Source organism: Zootermopsis nevadensis, unplaced genomic scaffold (genome assembly GCF_977971745.1).
Source record: "Zootermopsis nevadensis isolate Lab colony 2312 unplaced genomic scaffold, Znev_1.0 Znev_ptg000054l, whole genome shotgun sequence".
In the NCBI taxonomy this organism is placed as follows: Eukaryota; Metazoa; Arthropoda; class Insecta; order Blattodea; family Termopsidae; genus Zootermopsis; species Zootermopsis nevadensis.
In genome coordinates, this window is record NW_028259186.1 from 55728 (window position 1) to 79158 (window position 23431).

General features: G+C 38.3%; 2 protein-coding genes and 1 pseudogene across 2 annotated transcripts; 1 reads left to right on the top strand and 2 right to left on the bottom strand.

Moving 5' to 3' along the window:
- Positions 1–3755: 3755 nt before the first annotated feature.
- Positions 3756–5417, top strand: LOC147871444 (uncharacterized). Its single transcript, XM_087361184.1, has 2 exons — positions 3756–4846; positions 4944–5417. The coding sequence occupies exons 1-2, from the start codon at positions 4619–4621 to the stop codon at positions 5415–5417; spliced, it is 702 nt and encodes a 233-aa protein (XP_087217310.1). The 5' UTR covers positions 3756–4618.
- A 1422-nt stretch (positions 5418–6839) lies between these two features.
- Positions 6840–8280, bottom strand: LOC147871445 (uncharacterized). The gene is made up of 2 exons (XM_087361185.1): positions 8260–8280; positions 6840–8215 (listed from the first exon to the last, which is right to left on the bottom strand). Exons 1-2 carry the CDS (start codon positions 8278–8280, stop codon positions 7640–7642), a joined length of 597 nt encoding a protein of 198 aa, XP_087217311.1. The 3' UTR covers positions 6840–7639.
- LOC147871446 (uncharacterized) lies at positions 8145–21905 on the bottom strand (annotated as a pseudogene).
- Between the last annotated feature and the right edge of the window lie 1526 nt (positions 21906–23431).

Sequence of the window (23431 nt, forward strand, 5' to 3'; positions counted from 1 at the left end):
ACAAGTCCTAAATAAAACAACAATTTCTTCCCACTTCCTTTCGCTTCACCATAGAACCTAGAAACCTCGAAATTGAAAGATCGTCGTTAAATAACCTGTGAAACAGGCAAAAGACTTGCGAACTGCGATAATAAGTTTGATAAATGGAAAACACAAACGGTGGAAATTCGTGCATTAGATTCCTTGGAAAATTAATATTCAGACTTCTTTGATGTTTATGAAATTCCACGTCATTTGTGGAACCTGATAATTTATTACCATATGAAAAAGAGCTACGTGAAACTTTTCATCAAATCTTTCTCGATTTGACGGCCCTAACAGCAAACGCTTCGTTAATAATACAAATTATAAAACTCCTCGCTAGACATATGCAAATTTCTCAGTGTTTCTGCTATTTTCTTCTCTCATAGGTGTAAATATTCTCCTCAGCGTTATTGTCTCAAAAACACTAAAAGAAAATATTCCCTCCTGCGTGTGAGAGGCCAAGTCCCACTCAAGCTAGACAACAGGTAAAGTGTCAACTGCAATTATGAAGATTTCTGTCTTCTGGGTTGTTTCGTAGTGTAGTCTGGTAGATGTCCACCAATGAATCATTGCCCTGATGACGGAGGCAGCATGACCTCTGAAATGTTGATGGACATCTACCAGACTACACTACGCAACAACCCAGAAGACAGAAATCTTCATACTCACGGCTGTAAAAACCTCAAATCGAACAACTGCAATTATTTTATGAATCATGTCCAATGCACGACGTAGCTAAATGTCGAAAGCGAATGATATAAACTACAAAGTAAGAATCATTGTAAGTACTTATGTACATTTAAATATTCGAGAAATAATCTTAATTATGAAATAACAGTGGATTCAGATTTAAACAATACTTTCATATTTAATATTATTTAAATATTATATAGGTGTATGACTAACCGACTAACAAACTAAGTATTTTAGTACAAAATAACGTAAACACTTTCTGAATTGTGATTTTTTATTCTGTGTGATGGTTTTAGATGTTTGCTCAATGTACTATTTATTTCCTTCGGCCGTTGCAGCCTATGGCACCATCCATACTAATTTCACAGACTATCAACTGCTGTTTAACAATGGCTGTCGACTATAGATCGCTTAGCAACGACGTTTGGCTTAGCAAAATCCTCTCTTCACTGCAGACCTCAAAAATATATAATTCGGCTATTTGGCAGGCGTACTTTTCGTGACCTGTTTGCCAGAATATGGATGTGAGTCCTTGACATCCTATAGGATTTATGCCCCGCCAAAGCAGCTCATTTATAATTTTAATAATGTGACTGAAAAAGACAGCGATAAGACGATTCAGACCATGAGTTTTACGTCGGATTCCTTGAGAAAACAAGTCCTGAACTTTGTCCTATAAATTAATTACGAGGTACAAAAAAGTGTTGCTTCTGAGGACTGAAAGGCAAATGCATTTACTGGAATCACACAGATGACGACAAAGTATTCAACCAGAAATAAATATCCGAAACATCAAGCAAAAGAATCAATTTACTTATGTTAAGAAGAAAAAGAAAGATTTTATTTCACGGAATATTACTCTCTTCTATCCCCATAACAGTAAATGTGCTCATTCTGTCTAGAATTTGTCCTTTACTGCGTAAAAAAGAAATTTATTGTTTTCAGCAATAATTAAGATGGCGGTCGTTTTTAAACACTCTGAATACGTAGTACAGGTTTTAAAACTAGTCTTTTGATGCACACTATTTACTTAATTCACACAATGTTTGGTATTTGAGAACTCGAGAAAAAATAGGCAACATGCATTTTGCACCACATTCTTTGGATTATAACAGATAATGTTCCAACAATAAAATCTGACTTTTAAACAAAACATTTTGTGTAGGTGCTTAGCTGCTAATTTATTGCAATTATCCGAGACTTTTCACGCATGTTTCCATGTTTCACAAAATTAGATGTTTATATCGTCAGTAATATTATACTTTTATAATACCCAAAAATATACTTTATTCATACTCTAAAAATAATTAAAGCCACTTATATTCTCTCGTATTGTTTTATTCTCGATATTTAGGTACAATAATATATTAATTAATAGTACAGTATTTAATATAACAGCCAAATACAGACAAACACAAAATAGAAACAATATTTTACACAAAGAAAAATAAATGAAGAAATATAAATAACAGCAAATAATCCACCTAGGGAACACTAACATAAATGTAAAACGTTAAAGAAATACAAAAAGCAGACAACCAAGCCACATGATTCGGAACTTTGAAGGGCCATCTTCAAGTGGTACACAGGGCTTGATGCATTTATAAAATTGAACAGTGTGTCGTTTGGAAGAATCCACTAAAATTTATGTAACAAAATAACACCATAAAATTATTTTATATTTACTGCTCCAAAAATGTACCCGTTGTGTTTAGTTCGCAAAACTATTTATTTCTCAGGCAAAATAACTTCTCTATCATAATAAAATTATATTTTTTTCAGTTGATATTCTGAATGTTCGAAACTTCGAAAGCCATTATTCTTACTCTTAGGAAGAGGTAATTACTGAAATTTAAAGAGAAGTTATCCCGTTGAATCAATTTGTACTAAAACTACCAGAAAATGCAGCAAAAATATACCTGTCGCCAATAATATATATAAATTTAAGATTGATGACCCTTCCAACAAGCCTATAGGACATCATAATGTTTCTCAATCAGTCAACCCAGAGGAAGTTAGATACGTTATTCTTGGAAACAAATATCAGGAAATTAACTATAAGGGACTGAAAATGTTTTGCAAAAATGTGCATTGGATTCATAAGAAAGGCGATTTCTTTGTATGGAGAGACTCGAGTAGTGACATTGATGTCATCCGCAAATATATTGACAAAACAAAATGCGAGTCGTATGACGTCAGGAGTATAATGGAGCACAATGACTCCACCATGTTGCTTGCAGCCGAACCAGGAATGGGAAAATCTACGTTTCTCTCCCACATGGAACATGAAATAAAGAAGTGGGAACCTTCGATGTGGGTGCTAAGACTTAATCTAAATGACCATACCATTTCACTGGAAAGAGCTGAATTTGAAGGAGAATGCATCAACAAATACAAGGAATTCCTGTGGGAAGCCGCTCATTCGAAGGAACAAAATGCTTTAGAACTAGAAAAAAATATATTCCTACATGCGTTGGAAAAGACAGGGAACGTAGTTGTAATATTGGATGGATTCGATGAAATAAGTCCAGATTACTGTCGTAAGGTCGAGATGTTAATAAGAGGAATAAGGAATAAAATGGCTTCGAAGATTTGGGTTTCGTCACGTGCCTCCTACCAGATGAACTTGGAGAAGATCTTGAAGAAATTTGCTTTTACGTTACGGCCATTTACTATACAAAATCATATTACTTTTTTGGAACTGTTCTGGAATAAAACAAATGGAGAACTGAAGAAAGGAAGTTTGCGATATTTCGCCGAAAAGTTGCTCAGGTCGACCTCAAAGAACTTCAGCGACAAAGATGGAAACTTTACGGGCATTCCATTACATATAATGATGTTAGCTGAAGCCTTTGAAAATGAAGCTAAAAATTATTGCTTAAATGGGAAGGTTGATTTACCAGAAAACTTCAATTTACTCGATCTGTTTAGGAAATTTACGGAGAAGAAATGTGATATTTACTTAGGAGAGAAGAATGCAATGGATTGCACAAAACCTAATACAAAAGAGGAGAGACAGAATTACGTAAAGAAACATGATTCCAGCGTTAGTGTCGTTGTTCTCCCGCGACGAACTCAATCGGCTCCTGGATACAGAAGTTATCACTTACTTGCAAAAAGCAAAGAAATTCCTTAAAAGTAGAAAGTCAGATCAATGTGGAATGATAACTGACTTTACGGGAAGCAGGCCGAGTTTTATCCATCGATGTTTTGCAGAATATTTTTCTGCCAAATGGTTTTCTAAGAATTTTTCTAGGTGTGACAGTTTCATTTCAGACACTCTTTTCAACCGAAGGTACGAGGTAATACGGAATATTTTCGACAGGATGCTTGCAGAAGAATTCAGACTTCATGTTGCTGTTTTGAACAATGTGAATAAGTTGCTGGGGGAGAAAACAGATGTGAACATTGTAGACAAGGGTGGTAGAACTGCGTTGCATTTGGTAGCATCGTATAATAGCATAATTATTAAAAGACTGTTGTCAGTCTCAGGTGTTGATTCCAACATACCAGATGGAGACCTTAAGTGGACGCCGCTGAGGTACGCTGCCACAACGAGATCATGGATGGCTGTGGACAGCTTGTTACAGGGTGGCGCTGACGGTAATGTGCTTATTGAATTTTACCAGGACCAGGAGTGGAGGGCAGCACTGTGGGAATGTGCAGAAAATGGACACAGAAACTTGTTGGAGTTCTTATTTAATTCCGGATTTGATGTTAATGCCATTGTATTGCATCCTGGAGAAGATTATTATGAATTACCTCTTCTTCATATAGCCTCACAGTACAGCCAAGAGGAAGTTGTAAGACTTCTTGTTGAAAGAGGCTCTGATATTAATGTTCGCAGCTCCGACAAAAGCACTGCCTTCACTACGCTGCTGAAGCTGAAAATGTAGGCATTATGACGTTATTAGTAGATAAAGGAATGTCTGTCAACGAGATATGTACATACCAAAAAACACCGCTACACATCGCAGCTCTCTATGGTAATCTGAGGGCAACAAAATTTCTAGTCGAAAAAGGCGCTGATTTAAAGATAGCTGACGGTATTTTTCGGACTCCGCTGATGGAGGCTGCAACTCGTGGCCATCTAGAAGTAGTTCGTTATCTTGCAATGAATGGAGCAGACGTAAATGCTTGCACCATCTATAAAACTGCTATGCACTTGGCAACTAAAGGGGCACATTTTGACGTGATGGGTTTCTTACTGAAACGGCGCGAATATTAATGGCAGCAATGTTGAACGAGGCATAAGTCCGTTACAATTTTCAATTGAGAAAAACGACTTACAGAGAGTGAAGTTCTTAATTGAAAGAGGCGCTGATGTCAATTTCCGTAGCCGTGATGGCAGCAAATCGTCAGCTTTACATCTCGTATTGCATTGTTGTAACCCAATTGACGTGGACTACTTAATAAAGACAGGTGCTCATCTGAACGTGCACGATTGGAACGGCTTCACTCAACTTCATTACGCACTTATTTGCAACTATACTGAATTAGCAATGCATTTGGTGGAGAAAGGTGCAGATGTAAATATTCCGGATTCTGGCGGAAGATCACCTTTACAACTTTCTGTGATTAAGAACAACGTAAAATGTGTAAAACACCTTGTGAAGTTTAATGCTAACGTCAATTACCAAGGGCCCAAAAAATTGACCTCGCTCTCAATGGCCATCAGACGGGGGAGGATGGTCAGTTAAATAACGTGTCTAACTTCCTCTGGGTTCACTGATCGATAAACATTATGATGTGCTATAGGCTTGTTGGAAGTGTCATCAATCTTAAATTTATATATATTCTTGCCGACAGGTAGGTATTTTTTCAGTTGGCTCGGCTCTAACCCAGTAATTGCAAACACATCAGTGGTGTCTGCTGACTTCAGAATATCACCAACCAGCAACTTGAAGGATCAGACAACATTCTACCAATAGACATATTCTGTTCCCTGCCCAACAATAAACACAATACTTGTAAGTTTATACTCTGCTTTATATCTTCAAGAGGGTCTTTATCTATCAGTGCCTCTAAAGGGACCTCCATTCCTTATAAATCAACAGTTCTTTTCAATACAATTTCCTGTGATATATTATCCAAGTCAAAGAAATTGCATTCATCTTCGTATTCCGCGTACACTTTTACTGGTTTCCGTTGAAATTGAAAAGCCAAATGTGGGTGTTTATGTCGTGAAATTACAACACACTTTTTGAGAGAAAGATCCAATATGACAGTAAAAATTTCGGCCAAAATTTTTTCATCATCATCAGAGCCTTCCTTACAGTGAATGACCAAGACAGAACTCCACTTTCATGGCCAGAATTCAAGAATCTCTACACATGGATCCATTCAAGTTTTTAAACTAATAAATAATGAATTTTCTTGGCCTAAAGAATTGAGAGCCTGATATATTTTCAATTTGGATAAAGTGCCACAATTTTTTTTGGTAATGACTTTTAATAATTTGTTGCGTTGCAAGGCTTCAGACAGTGGTTGCATATGTTGTTCAGTGTAACTTATACCATATTCAATGGATTCTTGAACGTCTATTTTCGATAATTCCTTTATCTTATGAATCCAACGCTGTCTGATTTTTGCCAGAAACGCGAACTTTCACTGAGCGAATTTGCTTGGTGGTTTTGTTTCCACCACTGAGTCACATATCTTTCGAGCTTTTCGTAGATGGAATCTGTGCCTGAAGGTGATGTATGAAAAGCTATCCGAAGCTTTTTCTTAATTAATTTCTCGAAGGAACTTTCATTTGCCTGGCATTGAAATATTTTCACTTTCTGCAAAAATTCTTCGTATAATGAAAAATCACATGTCTCCAGATATTTTAGTTCCGGAGGTAATCTATAATACTGTTTCAGTTTTTTAAAGAAGTGGAAAATATCTTCATCATTTCTCTCATTGAAAGTTACATATTTCCCGTTATTTGGCTCTGATCTCAATATTTTTAATGGACCACTGTCGTCTCCATGTACACGTCTGTTATTCAGCCTGGCATTAGTGTAAATTATAAACTCGAAGTCAACAAATGAACCATACATTTTCAGATTATTCAATTTAGAAACGTTCCGTTTAATTTGACAGTACGATGCAAAATATTTTAACAAACTGAAATCTCCAGACAGGTGTAAGAGGCTGGTGCGCGGAATTGTAAAATTTTCGGTTTCCTTATGTTTAAGCTGTATGAAACACAGTGGTTGCCCCGTCCACCAACACAACAAAACCAATAACAATCTGGACGGGCAACTACAACGAGAAAACAACTACAGACCAATGTCGCCTCGAAGAAAGTGCCCAGCCAGAGAGACGTTGCTACAGCCAGAGAGAGTGTCTGTGTTCTGGCGAGAAGGGTTCAGCCCAAATCAGTCCCTCCTCCTAAACCAGCTTAACCTCCCCACAAGCATGCGCACCGCTTTCGAAGTTTCATCGTCACAACATCAGAGCAGAATGTAGTCGGCTAAAGTTATATGAAGCAAAGCAGCATCACTGAATATTTTAACGCGCTGTAATATCGGCCCAGGAACGTACAGTATTATGCTTTCTGTTATAATAGGTTGATAATAAAAGAAACAACTTGTTACAATACGCCATTCTTGCTCCTTACATGAAATATAACATGTAAAGAATAAATGGTAACAATAAATAATATTTATATATGTGCATGATACCTTCTTAAAACCTCTATCCTTTATGTAGAAAAGGGTCTTCATAATTTTGCTACCAGCAGTGTAAACAAGAACATGGTTTATATGTATATTGTCTTTTGCGTTTTTCTCACGGTGGCAGCTGCATCAGAAGAACTGTTTCTGATCAAAACGCTTCAGTTGCAAACAGGTCCATTTGAAAAAGTAAATCTGGATTGACCTACGCTCATGATGTTCTAAGTTGTCGGCTAGAATAACCCATTGACGTGAATAAATCAGTCTACTGGAGTTTCCAACATGTTATTTGGAATATTAACATCTGCCCCTCGGGATATTAAGTAGTCAACAAGACCCGTATCCCCTCTCATAACCGCGGCATGCAGTGCAGTATTTCCACGGTCATCACGAAGATTAATATCGGCGCCATTTTCCACTAAAACATTAACAAAGTTCATCCTTCCCAGTATGATGGCCATTGAGAGCGCGGTCAATTTTTTGGGCCGTTGGTAATTGACGTTAGCATTAAAATTCACAAAGAGTTTTGCACATTTTACGTTGTCCTTAATCACAGAAAGTTGTAAAGGTGATCTACCGCCAGAATCCGGAATATTTACATCTGCACCTTTCTCCACCAAATGCATTGTGAATAGAGTATATTTGGAAGAAAGTGCGTAATGAAGTGGAGTGGAGCCGTTTCCATCGCCCAGGTTCAGATTAGCACCTGCCTCTATTAAGCAGTTCATGATTTCCGGTTTATCACCAATCACTGCGAGATATAAAGGTGGCGGTACGCTGCATTCACAACTACAAAAATTGACTTCAGCGCCTCTTTTAATTAAGAACTTCACTGTCTATAAGTCGTAATCCTCAAATGCAAGTTTTAACGGTCTTATGCCTCGTTCAACATTGCTGCCATTAATAAACCGCACCCTGTTCCACTAAGATACACATCACGTTCAAATGTGCCATTTCAATAGCCAAGTACAAAGCGGTTACATCATTGTTGCAAGCATTTACGTCTGCTCCCTTCATTGCGAGATAACGAACTACTTCAAGATGGCCACCGGATGCAGCCTCCATCAGCGGAGTCCGACCAATTGCGTTAGATATCTCTAAATCAGCGCCTCTATCGACTAGAAATTTTGTTGCTCTCAGATTACCATGGCGAGCTGCTTTGTGTAGCGGAGTTCCGTGTGTACTCGTTTCGTTGACAGACATTCCTTTATCTACTAACGTCATAATGCCTACATTTTCAGCTTCAGCAGCGAAGTGAAGAGCAGTTTCATTAAAGAAGGTGCGAACATTAATATCAGCGCCACTTTCAATAAGAAGTCTTACAACTTCCTCTTGGCTGTACTGTGTGCCTAATGAAGAAGAGGTAATTTCAGTGATTATTTTGAGGATCCGATACAATGGCATTAACATCAATTCCGGAATTCATTAATAACTCCAACAAGTTTCTGTGTCCCTTCTGTGCACATTCCCACAATGCTGCCTGTCTCTACTCCTTGTCCTGGTAAAATTCTGCAAGCACAATATCATCAGCACCACTCTGTAACAAGCTGTCCACAGCCACCCATGATCTCGTTGCAGCGTACCTCATCTGAGTCCACTTAAGGACTCCATCTGGTATGCTGGTATCAAAACCTGTGACTAACAACAGTGTTTTTGTAATTATGCTATTATACGAAGCTGGAATATCCCAATGACGTAATTAAATCCAATCTAGTGGAGTTTCCAATCTGATATTTGGAATATTAACATCTGCCCCTCGGTGTATCAAATAGTGAATAAGACCCGTATCCCCTCTCATAACCGCGATATGAAGTGTAGTATTTCCATTGTATTCACAAAGATTAATTTTGGCGCCATTTTCCACTAAAACATTAATTATGTCCATCCTTCCCTGTCTGACCATCCTCCCCCGTCTGATGGCCATTGAGAGCGCAGGCAATTTTTTGGGCCCTTGGTAATTGACGTTAGGATTAAACTTCAAAAAGAGTTTTGCAAATTTTACGTTGTCCTTAATCACAGAAAGTTGTAAAGGTGATGTTCCGCGAGCATCCGGAATATTTACATCTGCACCATTCTCCACCAAATGCATTGCGAATTCAGTTTGTTTGTAAGAAAGTGCGTGATGTAGTGGAGTGCAGCCTTTCCGATCGCGCACGTTCATATTAGCACCTGCCTCTATTAAGCAGTTCATAGCATCCAAGTTACCACAAATCACTGCGAGATGTAAAGGTGGCGATCTGCTGCCATCACGACTACAGAAATTGACATCAGCTCCTCTTTCAATGAAGTACTTCACTGTCTGTAAGTCGTTATTCTCAATTGCAAGTTGTAACGGACTTGTGCCTCGTTCAACATTGCTGCCATTAATATCCGCACCATGATCCAGTAAGATACACATCACGTCCAAATGTTCCGCTATAGTTGCCAAGTGCAAAGCAGATTCTTTATAGCTGCAAGCATTTACGTCTGCTCCATTCATTGCAAGATAACGAACTATTTCTGGATAGCCATCATATGCAGCCACCATCAGCGGAGTCCGGCCAATATTGTTAGCTATCTCTAAATCAGCGCCTCCTTTGACTAGAAATTCTATTGCACACACATTACCATAGCGAACTGCTTTGTGTAGCGGAGTTTTGCTGCGTGTACTCGTTTCGTTGACAGACAATCCTTTATCTACTAATAACGTCATAAGGTTCACATTATCAGCTTTAGCAGCGAAGTGAAGAGCAGTTTCATTTTTGAAGCTGCGAACATTAATATCAGCGCCTCTTTCGACTAGAAATTCTGCTGCTCCCAGATTACCATGGCGAGCTGCTTCATGTAGCGGAGTTTCGCCGTGTGTACTCGTCTCGTTGACAGACATTCCTTTATCTACTAATAACGTCATAATATCTACATTATCAGCTTTAGCAGCGAAGTGAAGAGCAGTTTCATTTTTGAAGCTGCGAACATTAATATCAGCGCCTCTTTCGACTAGAAATTCTGTTGCTCTCAGATTACCATGGCGAGCTGCTTTCTGTAGCGGAGTTTTGCCGCGTGTACTCGTCTCGTTGACAGACATTCCTTTATCTACTAATAACGTCATAATATCTACATTATCAGCTTTAGCAGCGAAGTGAAGAGCAGTTTCATTTTTGAAGCTGCGAACATTAATATCAGCGCCTCTTTCGACTAGAAAATCTGTTGCTCTCAGATTACCATGGCGAGCTGCTTCGTGTAGCGGAGTTTCGCCGCGAGTACACGTTTCGTTGACAGACATTCCTTTATCTACTAATAACGTCATAAGGTCTACATTATCAGCTTGAGCAGCGAAGTGAATAGCAGTTTCATTTTTGAAGCTGCGAACATTAATATCAGCGCCACTTTCAATTAAGAACTTCACTCTCTGTAAGTCGTTTTTCTCAATTGCAAGTCGTAACGGACTTATGCCTCGTTCAAAATTGCTGTCATTAATATCCGCTCCTCTTTCAATTAAGAACTTCACTGTCTGTAAGTCGTAATTCTCAATTGCAACTTGTAACGGACTCATGCCTCGTTCAACATTGTTGCCATTAATATCCGCGCCCTGTTCCAGTAAGAAACCCATTACGTTCAAATGTGCCCCTTTAGTTGCCAAGAGCAAAGCAGTTTTATTATTGGTGCAAGCATTTACGTCTGCTCCATTCATTGCAAGATAACGAACTACTTCTAGATGGCCACCGGATGCAGCCACCATCAGCGGAGTCCGGCCAAATGCGTCAGCTACCTCTAAATCAGCGCCTCTTTCGACTAGAAATTCTGTTGCTGTCAGATTACCACGGCCAACTGCGTCGTATAGCGGAGACATGCCGCCTGTACTAGTTTCGTTGACAGGCATTATTTTATCTACTAATAACGTCATAATGCCTACATTACCACGTTCAACAGCGAAGTGAAGAGCAGTTTCATAGTCGAAGTTTTGAACATTAATATCAGCTCCTCTTTCAATAAGAAGTCTTACAACTCCCTCTTGGCTATACTGTGAGGCTATATAAAGAAGAGAGAAATTATTAAAAATACTTCCACTAATCAGTTCTTCATTAACATCAAATCCGGAATTCAATATGAACTCCAACAAGTTTCTGTGTCCCTTCTCTGCACATTCAAACAGTGCTGCCCGTCTCCACTCCCGGTCCTGATAAAATTCAATAAGCACATTACCGTCAGCGCCACCCTGTAACAAGCTGTCCACAGCCATCCATGATCTTGTTTTTGCAGCGTAACTCAGCGGTGTCCACTTAAGGACTACATCAGGTATGTTGGTATCAACACCTGTTACTGACAACAGTCTGTTTATTATTATGCTATTGTACGAAGCTGCCAAATGCAACGCAGTTCTACCACCCTTGTCTACACTGTTCACATCTGTTTTCTCCCCCAGCAACTTATTCGCAGCTTCCGGGTCATTGTTCAAAACAGCAACATGAAGTCTGAATTCTTCTGCAAGCATCCTGTCGAAAATATTCCGTATTAGCTCGTACGTAGGGTTGAAAAGAGTGTCCGAAATGAAATTGCCAGACATAGAAAAATTCTTTTTAAACCATTTGGCAGAAAAATATTCTGCAAAACATCGATGGATAAAACGCGGCCTGCTATCCGTAAAGTTACTTATCATTCCACACTGATCTACCTCTTCTTTTTGAAGGAATTTCGTTGCTTTTTTCAAAGTGGTAACTTTTGTATCCAGGAGCCGATTGACTTCGTCGCGGGAGAACAACGACATTAAAGCTGGAATTATGTGTTTCTTTACGTACTTCTCTCTCAACTTTTTTGCCTTAGGTTTTGAGGAATCCATTGCAATCTTCTCTTCCAAGTAAATATCACATTTCTTCTCCGTAAATTTCCTAAACAGATCGAGTAAATTGAAGTTTTCTGGTAAATCAACCTTCCCATTTAAGCAATAATTTTTAGCTTCATTTTCAAAGGCTTCAGCTAACATCATTGTATGTAATGGAATGCCCGTAAAGTTTCCATCTTTGTCGCTGAAGTTCTTTGAGGTCGACCTGAGTAACTTTTCGGCGAAATATCGCAAACTTCCTTGGTTCAGTTCTTCATTTGTTTTATTCCAGTACTGTTCCAAAAACGTAATCTGCTCTTCCCTAGTGAGTTGCCGTAACGTAAAAGCAAATTTCATCAAGATCTTCTCCAAGTTCATCTTGTAGGAGGAACGTGATGAAACCCAAATCTTCGAATCAATTTTATTCCTTATTTCTCTTATTAACTTCTCTACCTTACCATTGTAATATGGACTTATTTCATCGAATCCATCTAACATTACAACTACGTTCCCTGTCTTTTCCAACGCATGTAGGAATATTTTATTTTCTAGTTCCAAAGCATTTCGTTCCATCGAATGAGCGGCTTCCCACAGGAATTCCTTGCACTTGTCGGTGCATTCTTCTTCAAATTTAGTACTTTCCAGTGTACTCGTATGATCATTTAGATTCAGTCTTAGCACCCACATCGAAGGTTTCCACTTCTTTATTTCATGTTCCATGTGGGAGAGAAACGTAGATTTTCCCATTCCTGGTTCGCCTGCAAGCAACATGGTGGAGTAATTGTGCTCCAATATACTCCTGACGTCATTCGACTCGCATTTTGTTTTGTCAATATATTTGCGGATGACATCAATGTCACTGCTTGAGTCTCTCCATACAAAGAAATCGTCTTTCACATGAACCCAATGCACATTTTTGCAAAACTTTTTCAGTTCCTTAAAGTTACTTTCAGGGTGTTTGTTTCCAAGAATAACGTATCTAACTTCCTCTGGGTTGACTGATTGAAAAACATTATGATGTCCTATAGGCTTGTTGGAAGGGTCTACAATCTTCAAGCTGTAGTTTCCTGATATTTTATCAAATTTAAATTCATATATTTTCTCGCTGGCATGTAAGTACTTTTTCAGTTTGCACGGTTCTAACCCAGTAATTGCCAACGCATTACTGGTGTCTGGTAAATTCAGAATATCATCATTCAGACGCACCTGATGCTCCAATATGCGTGAGACGTAGCATCTAGGAGGATCAGTCAACTTTCTACCAATATACAGTTTCTGTTCCCTACCCAGCAATAAAGACAAAGCTTGTGAGTTTATACTCTGTTTTATATCTTCAAGAGGGTCTTTACCTATCAGTGCCTCTAAAGGGACCTCCGTTCCTTGAAAGTCAACAGTTCTTTTCAGTACAAGTTCCTGTGATTTGTAATCCAAGTCAACAAAATTGCAGTCATCTTCATACTCCGCGTATACATTTTCCAGTTGGGGAGCCAAATGTGGGTGTTTATGTTGTAAAATTACAACACACTTTTTCTGAGGGAGATGCAATATGTCCGTAAGAATATCGGCCAAATATTTATCAACATTGTCAGAGCCTTCCTCACAGTCAATGACCAAGACAGAACTCCACTTGCAAGGCCAGAATTCACGAATTTCTTCACGTCGATCCAGTAAAGATTTTAAACTAATAAATAATGAATTTTCTTGAGCTAAAGAATTGAGAGCCTGATATATTTTCAATTTGGATAAAGTGCCACAATTTTTTTTTGGTAATGACTTTTAATAATTTGCTGCGTTGCAAGGCTTCAGACAGTGGTTGCATATGTTGTTCAGTGAAACGTATACCAAATTCAATGGATCCTTGAACGTCTATTTTCGATAATTCCTTTATCTTCTCAATCCAAAGCTGTTTGATATTTTGCCAGAGACGCGAACCTTCGCTGAGCCTATCTACTTCTCCTTCTTCTTTCCACCAGTTTTCCAAAACTTGTTTGAGATTTTCGTAGATGGAATTTGTGCCTGAAGGTGATGTATGACAAGCTTCCTGAAGTTCTTTCTTAATTAATTCCACGAAGGAACTTTCATTTGCCTGGCATTGAAATATTTTCACTTTCTGCAAGAATTCTTCGTATAATGAAAAATCACATTTCTCCAGTTCCTTGATCAGTTTTCCTAAGTCATCACTGCTCGGCTCAGATATTAATTTTTCCAGTTTCTTTTTTATGTCACCGTTTGTAAAGTTGCTAATTTTATTCTCTATTTCTTGCTTAATTTCTTCATCTGTATATGCTGCCATTTGCACCAGAAAATTATAATAATTTAACAGTTCTTTAAAAAAGTCGAAAACATCTTTACCAGATTTCTTATCGAAAGTCACATATTTCCCGTCATTTGGCCCTGAACTCAATATGCTCACTAGGTTTTTGTCGTTTCTAACTTCAATGCCGCCTTTCAGACTGGCATTAGTGTAAATTATAAACTCGAAGTCAACAAACGATCCATACATTTTCAGAATACTATTTTCTGAAACGTTCCGTTTAATTTCACAGTACGATTCAAAATATTTGAACAAACTGAAATCTCCAGACAGGTGTAAGAGGTTGGAGCGCAGAATTGGCTTTTCGACTTTCTTGGTTTTCCTATGCTTAAGCTGTATGAAACACGTCTTACAAATATCTTGTCCTTTCAATCTGTACTTAAAGACCACGTCATCAAAGGCCCCAGCGTCGTCGACGTTTGAAGCCAGATGGAATTCCTCTGTCTTGTTGAGGCCCCGCGCGAAGAGGAACGAAGCCAGTCTGATGCCATACAACTCTCCTTCTATTCCAACTGAACCAGGTCTCTTGATGTACTTGGGAAGAGCTCCGTCTTGGTAGGTCGTGGCCGGGTTGTCCTGGTTGAAGAAAAAGCAATTAAGTGACTTCATTTCGGAACAACGTGCCACATTAATACCTGTTTGTTTCATGACACCGACTCGGTATATTAAATATATTCTTGATGTTCTTACAGAGTTAGTCAACATCCTCCGACTTAATGTATGGATCTATTTCACTGTCCATATGAGTCCGTCATTGAATTGCATACTTTGACACATGAATCGTTATGATCAAGGCTGTTTGTCGAATTTCGTAAAAAGTTAACTTATCTTTGGAGTAAAATTATTATCCCCAAGTTTTAGGCTATTTTATACTGCTTACATTGCTTATACTTACATATCTTTCTTCAAATTTATTCTCGTTGTGTTCTATAATACGGATACTAGTACAAGTACATTAACAAATAATATAAATTTCTATACTATTACAAGCCTATTTGGATTTGAGATACTGTAGGATTATTAGCATACACTCACCTTAAATTATTAGGCAGTCGCATCAATTGGCAATTGCATATTCTCAGACATAGGTTAGATTACAAATATAAAAAGTGTTCTCTATTTAAGAGACAGAAAACTTTTGAAATAGGCTAGATCAATGTATAATTTATTTACCTGCAACTGTCTGGCCTGCAGTCCAGAATTGATAACATATCTGAACACAGAGATACCTGAAAATTAACTTTGGCCCCAATACACTAACATTCTTGAATGACTCGTACTTCTATACGAATGAGGCTGGCAAGGCGTATCAATAAAAAAATTTGAGATCAGTTTCTGGAGTATTTTCCGACCAGATATATCTTAAAAGTTTCGCATTATAAATACCCGTTCAGTCTTAGTGAAGAAAAAACATGGAAACGGACGAACAAGTCCGTCCTTATATGCGTTCACTCTGTGTGAAGAACGCAAAATAATTCGAAACATTCTTATATTTGACGTTTAACAGTCTCAAAATAGAGTAATCTCTATTGTCAAAATACGTAGATAGACTTTACAGGTTATTTCGCACTGGCCCATGTATTTTAACGTCGCCAACAATAGCACTTCAAATTATCTGATATGAATGATAAGCTGGTGACGTGACAAGAAATTTACAAGGGTTTTTCCCACAGTCGTTCCCGTTCCAATTATTTCTATGTGAGCTCGTCCTGAAAGCTAAAATAGCACCAGCATAACAGCCATGTTTCTGCTTAATAATTAATGAAATTAGGCTTACGTGTCTCGAAAGTGTGTTGGACGGCCTATATATTAGTAAACATTTTCGCATTCTGTTGGCCTACACATTAGTGTTATTGATTCCTTCTATCTTAAAGCCCAGTTATTATGTTTGCAGTCATTCTAAAACACTACGAGCTCGAGGACATTTCCGTCGGCGAGGTTCCCGGACAACGTTCACACCATTTTCCTGGTTAACTCTGATGTCTAGAACAGTCACACACAGGCTAAGATAGATAATAAGTGAGAAGCCAATGTTTTCTTACGAAAGAATTAAGCATGGTTTCGGAATAAATAATTCACATATCTATGTTAGTGTTCTCAGTTATGACGTCGTGTGAACTTCTGGGAAGATACCAACATTAAGGAGGAACATACTGCCTCCATCTCCATGGCTGTTGACGAAGTAAAAGACGCATTCTACATAAAATGACCAATAAAATGGTAGTTTTTACGAGTTCTTAACCATTTGGTGTGATAAGAACAACATGTGGGCTCTGCAATATTTATTTGTCTGTCTTGTTTCTTCATCGTTGTTGAGCCACTCTCATGACAATAACTTAATTTACATTGTTGCAGGGAGGAACACAGATTGCAGGTGTTTGAGAATCGGGTGTTGAGGAGGATATTTGGGCCTAAGAGGGAAGACGATGGGGCGTGGAGAAAACTGCACAATGACGAGCTTAAAAATCTGTACTGCTCCCCCAGTATTGTGAGGGTGATTAAGTCGAGAAGAGTGAGATGGGCGGGACATGTAGCGCGCATGGATGGGACAAGAGGTGTGCACCGGGTACTGGTTGGGAAACCTGAAGGGAAGAGACCGCTGGGGAGACCTAGACGTAGATGGGAGGATAATCTCAGGCGGGATCTATGGGAGATAGGAGTTGAAGGAAACTGGATTTTGTTGGCCCAGGACAGGGTCTGGTGGAGGGCTTTGGTTAATTCGGTGATGAACCTTCGGGTTCGGTCAGCCATCTAGTTAGTTAGTTAGCAGTTATTTCCTTAGTTCCTGATATCATCGCGCTGATGTGGCATAAGGAATACTTTTGGAATTTCAATATACTCCAAAAAACACACGTTCCAATCTTGCGAAAGGAATGAATTATTATGTGCGGTTACTCATTACTTTATTAAGATGAAACATAACTTTAGTAGACGGACGTAAAATTATTCTGAATTACTAAATTACTAAAGCTTTATCAAGATACACGATATACGAGGCCCGTCCACAAAGTAAGTTTCCCACTCGTCCCACAGCTAGCAAACCTTATATTGCGAGAAGCGACTGTGCGTACGTGATAGAGCAATGACGTAACATGGCGCATGCACTAACGGTACTTCCCGCGTTCTCAAAGTAGCATCGTTGCAGCTGTTGTTGAAGTTGGAGGTTCTTATTCCAGCTCCCGCCGACTGTGAAGTGCGGTCATTGATAAAGTTTTTGAATGCACAGAGCATAGCGCCGATCGAAATTCATCGTCAGCTGTGCCGGGTCTATGGGCCTAACCAGAGGTGAGACGGTGAATGCTGAGCGTTACTGCGAAACACTGCAGAAATTGCGACGGGCCATTCAGAACAAGCGGCGCGGGATGCTTAGTGCCGGTATTGTCTTCCTGTACGATAACGCTAGGCCGCACACGGCTCGACGGACAGCAAGTCTCTTGCAGGAGTTCAGCTGGGAGGTGTTTAATCATTCACCCTGCAGCCCGGACCTCGCTCCCAGTGATTTCCATCTTTTCCTACACCTCAAGAAATTCCTGTCCGGTCAGCGTCAGCGTTTTGAGAATGACAGAGAGGCGGAGATGGTTGTCACACAGTTTTTCCAATCCCAGGCGGCAGACTTCTACGACACAGGTATTCAAAAGTTGGTCCCACGGTATGACAAATGTCTCAATTCCGGTGGCGAATATGTTTAAAAATAGCTGGACACTTGCTGTATCTGTTGCAATAAATATTTCCATGAAATTGTGTTTTGTTTCTGTAAACGGCCCCAGGGAAACGTACTTTGTGGACGAGCCTCGTATTAAAGAAACCCATTTAAACTGTTTGTCTGTATGAATGTAAGATAATATTTATAACCATAAAAGATTATAGATAAGGCTTAGTATCAGTCCAATTGTTTAACACTTCACATCCTGATAAGTAAACAATAACTTTGTAGGAGAAATTTATGAAATTGTCACAAGACATCCTTCTTTGGAATCGAATGATTGTGGCGCAAGGATTCTTTGGGTATATCATGATCTATGACTGGCACAGCCAAAGTGTCTTGTGGTCACGTTCTGCATGTAGAATAATCTAGAAAAGTGTTTGCCATACTCAGAACTGCAATGAAAGAAATGTCTTACACTGGTAGGCCTTTAGTTGTTACGAAAGAAATAAGATGATGTCATTTATGATAAAATACACATCATACGTAGATACAGCTGGGTAGTGATTTCCCAGTTCGCAAAATTTATACATTTGTCATATACAGGAAGGTACGCTTAGGACGCAATATGAATTACCAAAGTATTTGCATGCTTTGGTGGCATGTATAACAACAAGACAGACTGCATTTTCCCACTTTGTTCTTGATTGTTAGCGAGAATTTATAGAACAGAGTTACAGCAAATGCTGAGAACGTCCAGAGCTCTGTAGAAATTAAACATCCAAATATGTAGTGTGTTTTACGCGACTTTTCGAAGTGTTTCCGGGTCAATGTTGGCAAGTCTCTTTCAGTTCCTCCAAGCTTCGCGAGATATTATAACAAATTCTTTGTTTCAGAAATTCCCATGCATGAATATTTCGAAAGATAAGGTATCACCGCGCCCACTTCCAACAATGTGCTCGCAGAATAATTTTTGCAATAAAACAGCTGTTTTCGCAGTTTGGGCCATGGCCCCATTTTGGTGAAACCAGCAGCACTTTTCATTTGTTCCAACAGAGAAATGAAATGAAGAAAAAATTCTGGTACCGTTAATTGCCTCTCAAAACAATCGAGAACCTCCCAAAGCATTGTTACCAGTCGATGCATTGTTGTCCTATTTGGACTTCCTTGTGAGTATATGCATTGCAAAATGTTTCACGAAGATCGGAAAAGGGAAAGGACACACGTTCTCCTTGCGAATAAGCCATGTTTGCACCTGCACAACTTTCTTGCAACTGGCGTGAGCAACGCCCTAGTAACCAGTAACCACGAACAAAGTCTGGAAAGGTCTGTTATACGGGGTTAGACCACTTTATGATATAATTTTTTGCTCTGGAGCAAGTGAATGTTGTTGGGTTGCATTTACTTTGGTGCACGTTATAATTCACTATTTCATGCTAATATGGCCGGTTTCATTATTATTATTATCTCCATTATCCTTCCCGACATTTTATTTTCACACAATTTCTTCAGCAATTGAAAGTTATTCACCTTGACAAGAAACCCCTTACATCCCCACAAGAAATTATAATATCAGCAGCTGAATCTCCTGTTAAATCTGCTTTGTGTTAATTTTAACGACGTTCAAGTCACTTCCTATGAAAATGGATTATATTTCTTGAATCCCCATGACATTCAATGCGTAACGTTCCCTATGAAACTTAAACATGGGCATAAATGTGTGTTAAAAGAATTTCTGTTCTTACCTCTACACCGTTTGGGCCCGGATTCAGTTCAACACAGCCGATAACAAGGAGCGAAGCCAATAGAAAACAGCTGAACCACCTGAAACTGTCATTATCGCGTTTTCTACCAGCGAAATTTTCCATAATCATATACTTCCCAGGTCTTCCGCCACTCCATCGGCCAATTGCGGCCCTCCATTGTTCGGTAGTTTCCCCCATGGCGCAGGCGGTTAATTAGTTTTACACAGACACCAACTTTGATGTTCAAAACAAATTTCGTTCACTACAATCGAATGCCTCGTAGTGTTTTATTTTATTTTGATGGAAACAACAGACATCTCAAAAAAATACAATTCATTTATGGAAATGAATTATAATAAAATAAATAACTGCCTTGTCTCTTAGAAATATGTACAATTGACAATTAAATCTAAATAATATTAAAATATTTATGAGAGTGTAAATTATACGTAAGTGCATGAAGAGTTGATGTATGACAAAGACGTGTTTGTTTTTAAAATAATTTCAGATATGTAATAAACGCTGTAAAGGATTTTTGTTCAGTAACGGTAAACGCCATTTTAATAAAGAACTATCGATTTTCAAGTCTTGGCTACGTAACTTTCAGAGTCCGTACATTTTCTCTTCTAGCACGGTAATAAGAGCACGAACAGCAACCATATTGGTATTATGATAATGAAATTGTCAATATTCACAAACACAATTATCTTCTTTTCTGTAGCGATAGGCTAATTTCATTCCCTTTTTTCTACAGAGCAGTTATATGTTCACACCACAACACCACCAGTCGTTCAGTTCAGTATTTTAAACAACGACGTTAATAACAATCGGCAAGAGGAAATTTCTCTTTAAGTGAAACAAACGCAGTTCCTTCATCTAAATCTTCTGGAGTGATCGGTTCTGGTATTTGCGACTGGGGCGCAGTTACAAATAGGCGTACACTTATCTTCATAGAGATATGATAAAGTTGTCATTTTATGTTGAGCTTCTTGCGATATGAAGTTGTTTGTTACAGATAACGTCTGTATCTCTTAACACTTACCTAGTCGAGTGGGCTACCCAGGTACAAGTTAACTTAAGATTTTGTATATCAAATTCCCCTAATGATCTTGTTGAAGTGGTTTATATTCTTTGTAACGTTTGTTTCTAATGAAAATGGACACCACTTATCGACATTCTGTGTTCACATGGGTACGTTTCGTAAAGAGTTTTAGATTCTAAGAGCATCTTTTGCATGCCATTCCTTAATACGCTTGAAGGAAGTTCGACGCAGATAAAAGTATTTGAAGTTTGGCCGCGTATGGGATATTGATGCTCGTCATGATACAGAAAGAAAACCGCGGATAGCGAAAGCGCGTATAACGAGAGTGACCTGTACTCGTCGTCTCGTTCGCCTTCTTCCTTAGAACAACTTTACACACAAAAATCATAAGCAGAGACAAAACAGCTGGGTGATATAGGCCTACTTGCATTTTTACAAATAGAAATAAAAAAATAACTTTCCTGTTTGCATCATCCGTGCGTTTCTTTAGACTCTCCACAAGTCCTAAATAAAACAACAATTTCTTCCCACTTCCTTTCGCTTCACCATAGAACCTAGAAACCTCGAAATTGAAAGATCGTCGTTAAATAACCTGTGAAACAGGCAAAAGACTTGCGAACTGCGATAATAAGTTTGATAAATGGAAAACACAAACGGTGGAAATTCGTGCATTAGATTCCTTGGAAAATTAATATTCAGACTTCTTTGATGTTTATGAAATTCCACGTCATTTGTGGAACCTGATAATTTATTACCATATGAAAAAGAGCTACGTGAAACTTTTCATCAAATCTTTCTCGATTTGACGGCCCTAACAGCAAACGCTTCGTTAATAATACAAATTATAAAACTCCTCGCTAGACATATGCAAATTTCTCAGTGTTTCTGCTATTTTCTTCTCTCATAGGTGTAAATATTCTCCTCAGCGTTATTGTCTCAAAAACACTAAAAGAAAATATTCCCTCCTGCGTGTGAGAGGCCAAGTCCCACTCAAGCTAGACAACAGGTAAAGTGTCAACTGCAATTATGAAGATTTCTGTCTTCTGGGTTGTTTCGTAGTGTAGTCTGGTAGATGTCCACCAATGAATCATTGCCCTGATGACGGAGGCAGCATGACCTCTGAAATGTTGATGGACATCTACCAGACTACACTACGCAACAACCCAGAAGACAGAAATCTTCATACTCACGGCTGTAAAAACCTCAAATCGAACAACTGCAATTATTTTATGAATCATGTCCAATGCACGACGTAGCTAAATGTCGAAAGCGAATGATATAAACTACAAAGTAAGAATCATTGTAAGTACTTATGTACATTTAAATATTCGAGAAATAATCTTAATTATGAAATAACAGTGGATTCAGATTTAAACAATACTTTCATATTTAATATTATTTAAATATTATATAGGTGTATGACTAACCGACTAACAAACTAAGTATTTTAGTACAAAATAACGTAAACACTTTCTGAATTGTGATTTTTTATTCTGTGTGATGGTTTTAGATGTTTGCTCAATGTACTATTTATTTCCTTCGGCCGTTGCAGCCTATGGCACCATCCATACTAATTTCACAGACTATCAACTGCTGTTTAACAATGGCTGTCGACTATAGATCGCTTAGCAACGACGTTTGGCTTAGCAAAATCCTCTCTTCACTGCAGACCTCAAAAATATATAATTCGGCTATTTGGCAGGCGTACTTTTCGTGACCTGTTTGCCAGAATATGGATGTGAGTCCTTGACATCCTATAGGATTTATGCCCCGCCAAAGCAGCTCATTTATAATTTTAATAATGTGACTGAAAAAGACAGCGATAAGACGATTCAGACCATGAGTTTTACGTCGGATTCCTTGAGAAAACAAGTCCTGAACTTTGTCCTATAAATTAATTACGAGGTACAAAAAAGTGTTGCTTCTGAGGACTGAAAGGCAAATGCATTTACTGGAATCACACAGATGACGACAAAGTATTCAACCAGAAATAAATATCCGAAACATCAAGCAAAAGAATCAATTTACTTATGTTAAGAAGAAAAAGAAAGATTTTATTTCACGGAATATTACTCTCTTCTATCCCCATAACAGTAAATGTGCTCATTCTGTCTAGAATTTGTCCTTTACTGCGTAAAAAAGAAATTTATTGTTTTCAGCAATAATTAAGATGGCGGTCGTTTTTAAACACTCTGAATACGTAGTACAGGTTTTAAAACTAGTCTTTTGATGCACACTATTTACTTAATTCACACAATGTTTGGTATTTGAGAACTCGAGAAAAAATAGGCAACATGCATTTTGCACCACATTCTTTGGATTATAACAGATAATGTTCCAACAATAAAATCTGACTTTTAAACAAAACATTTTGTGTAGGTGCTTAGCTGCTAATTTATTGCAATTATCCGAGACTTTTCACGCATGTTTCCATGTTTCACAAAATTAGATGTTTATATCGTCAGTAATATTATACTTTTATAATACCCAAAAATATACTTTATTCATAC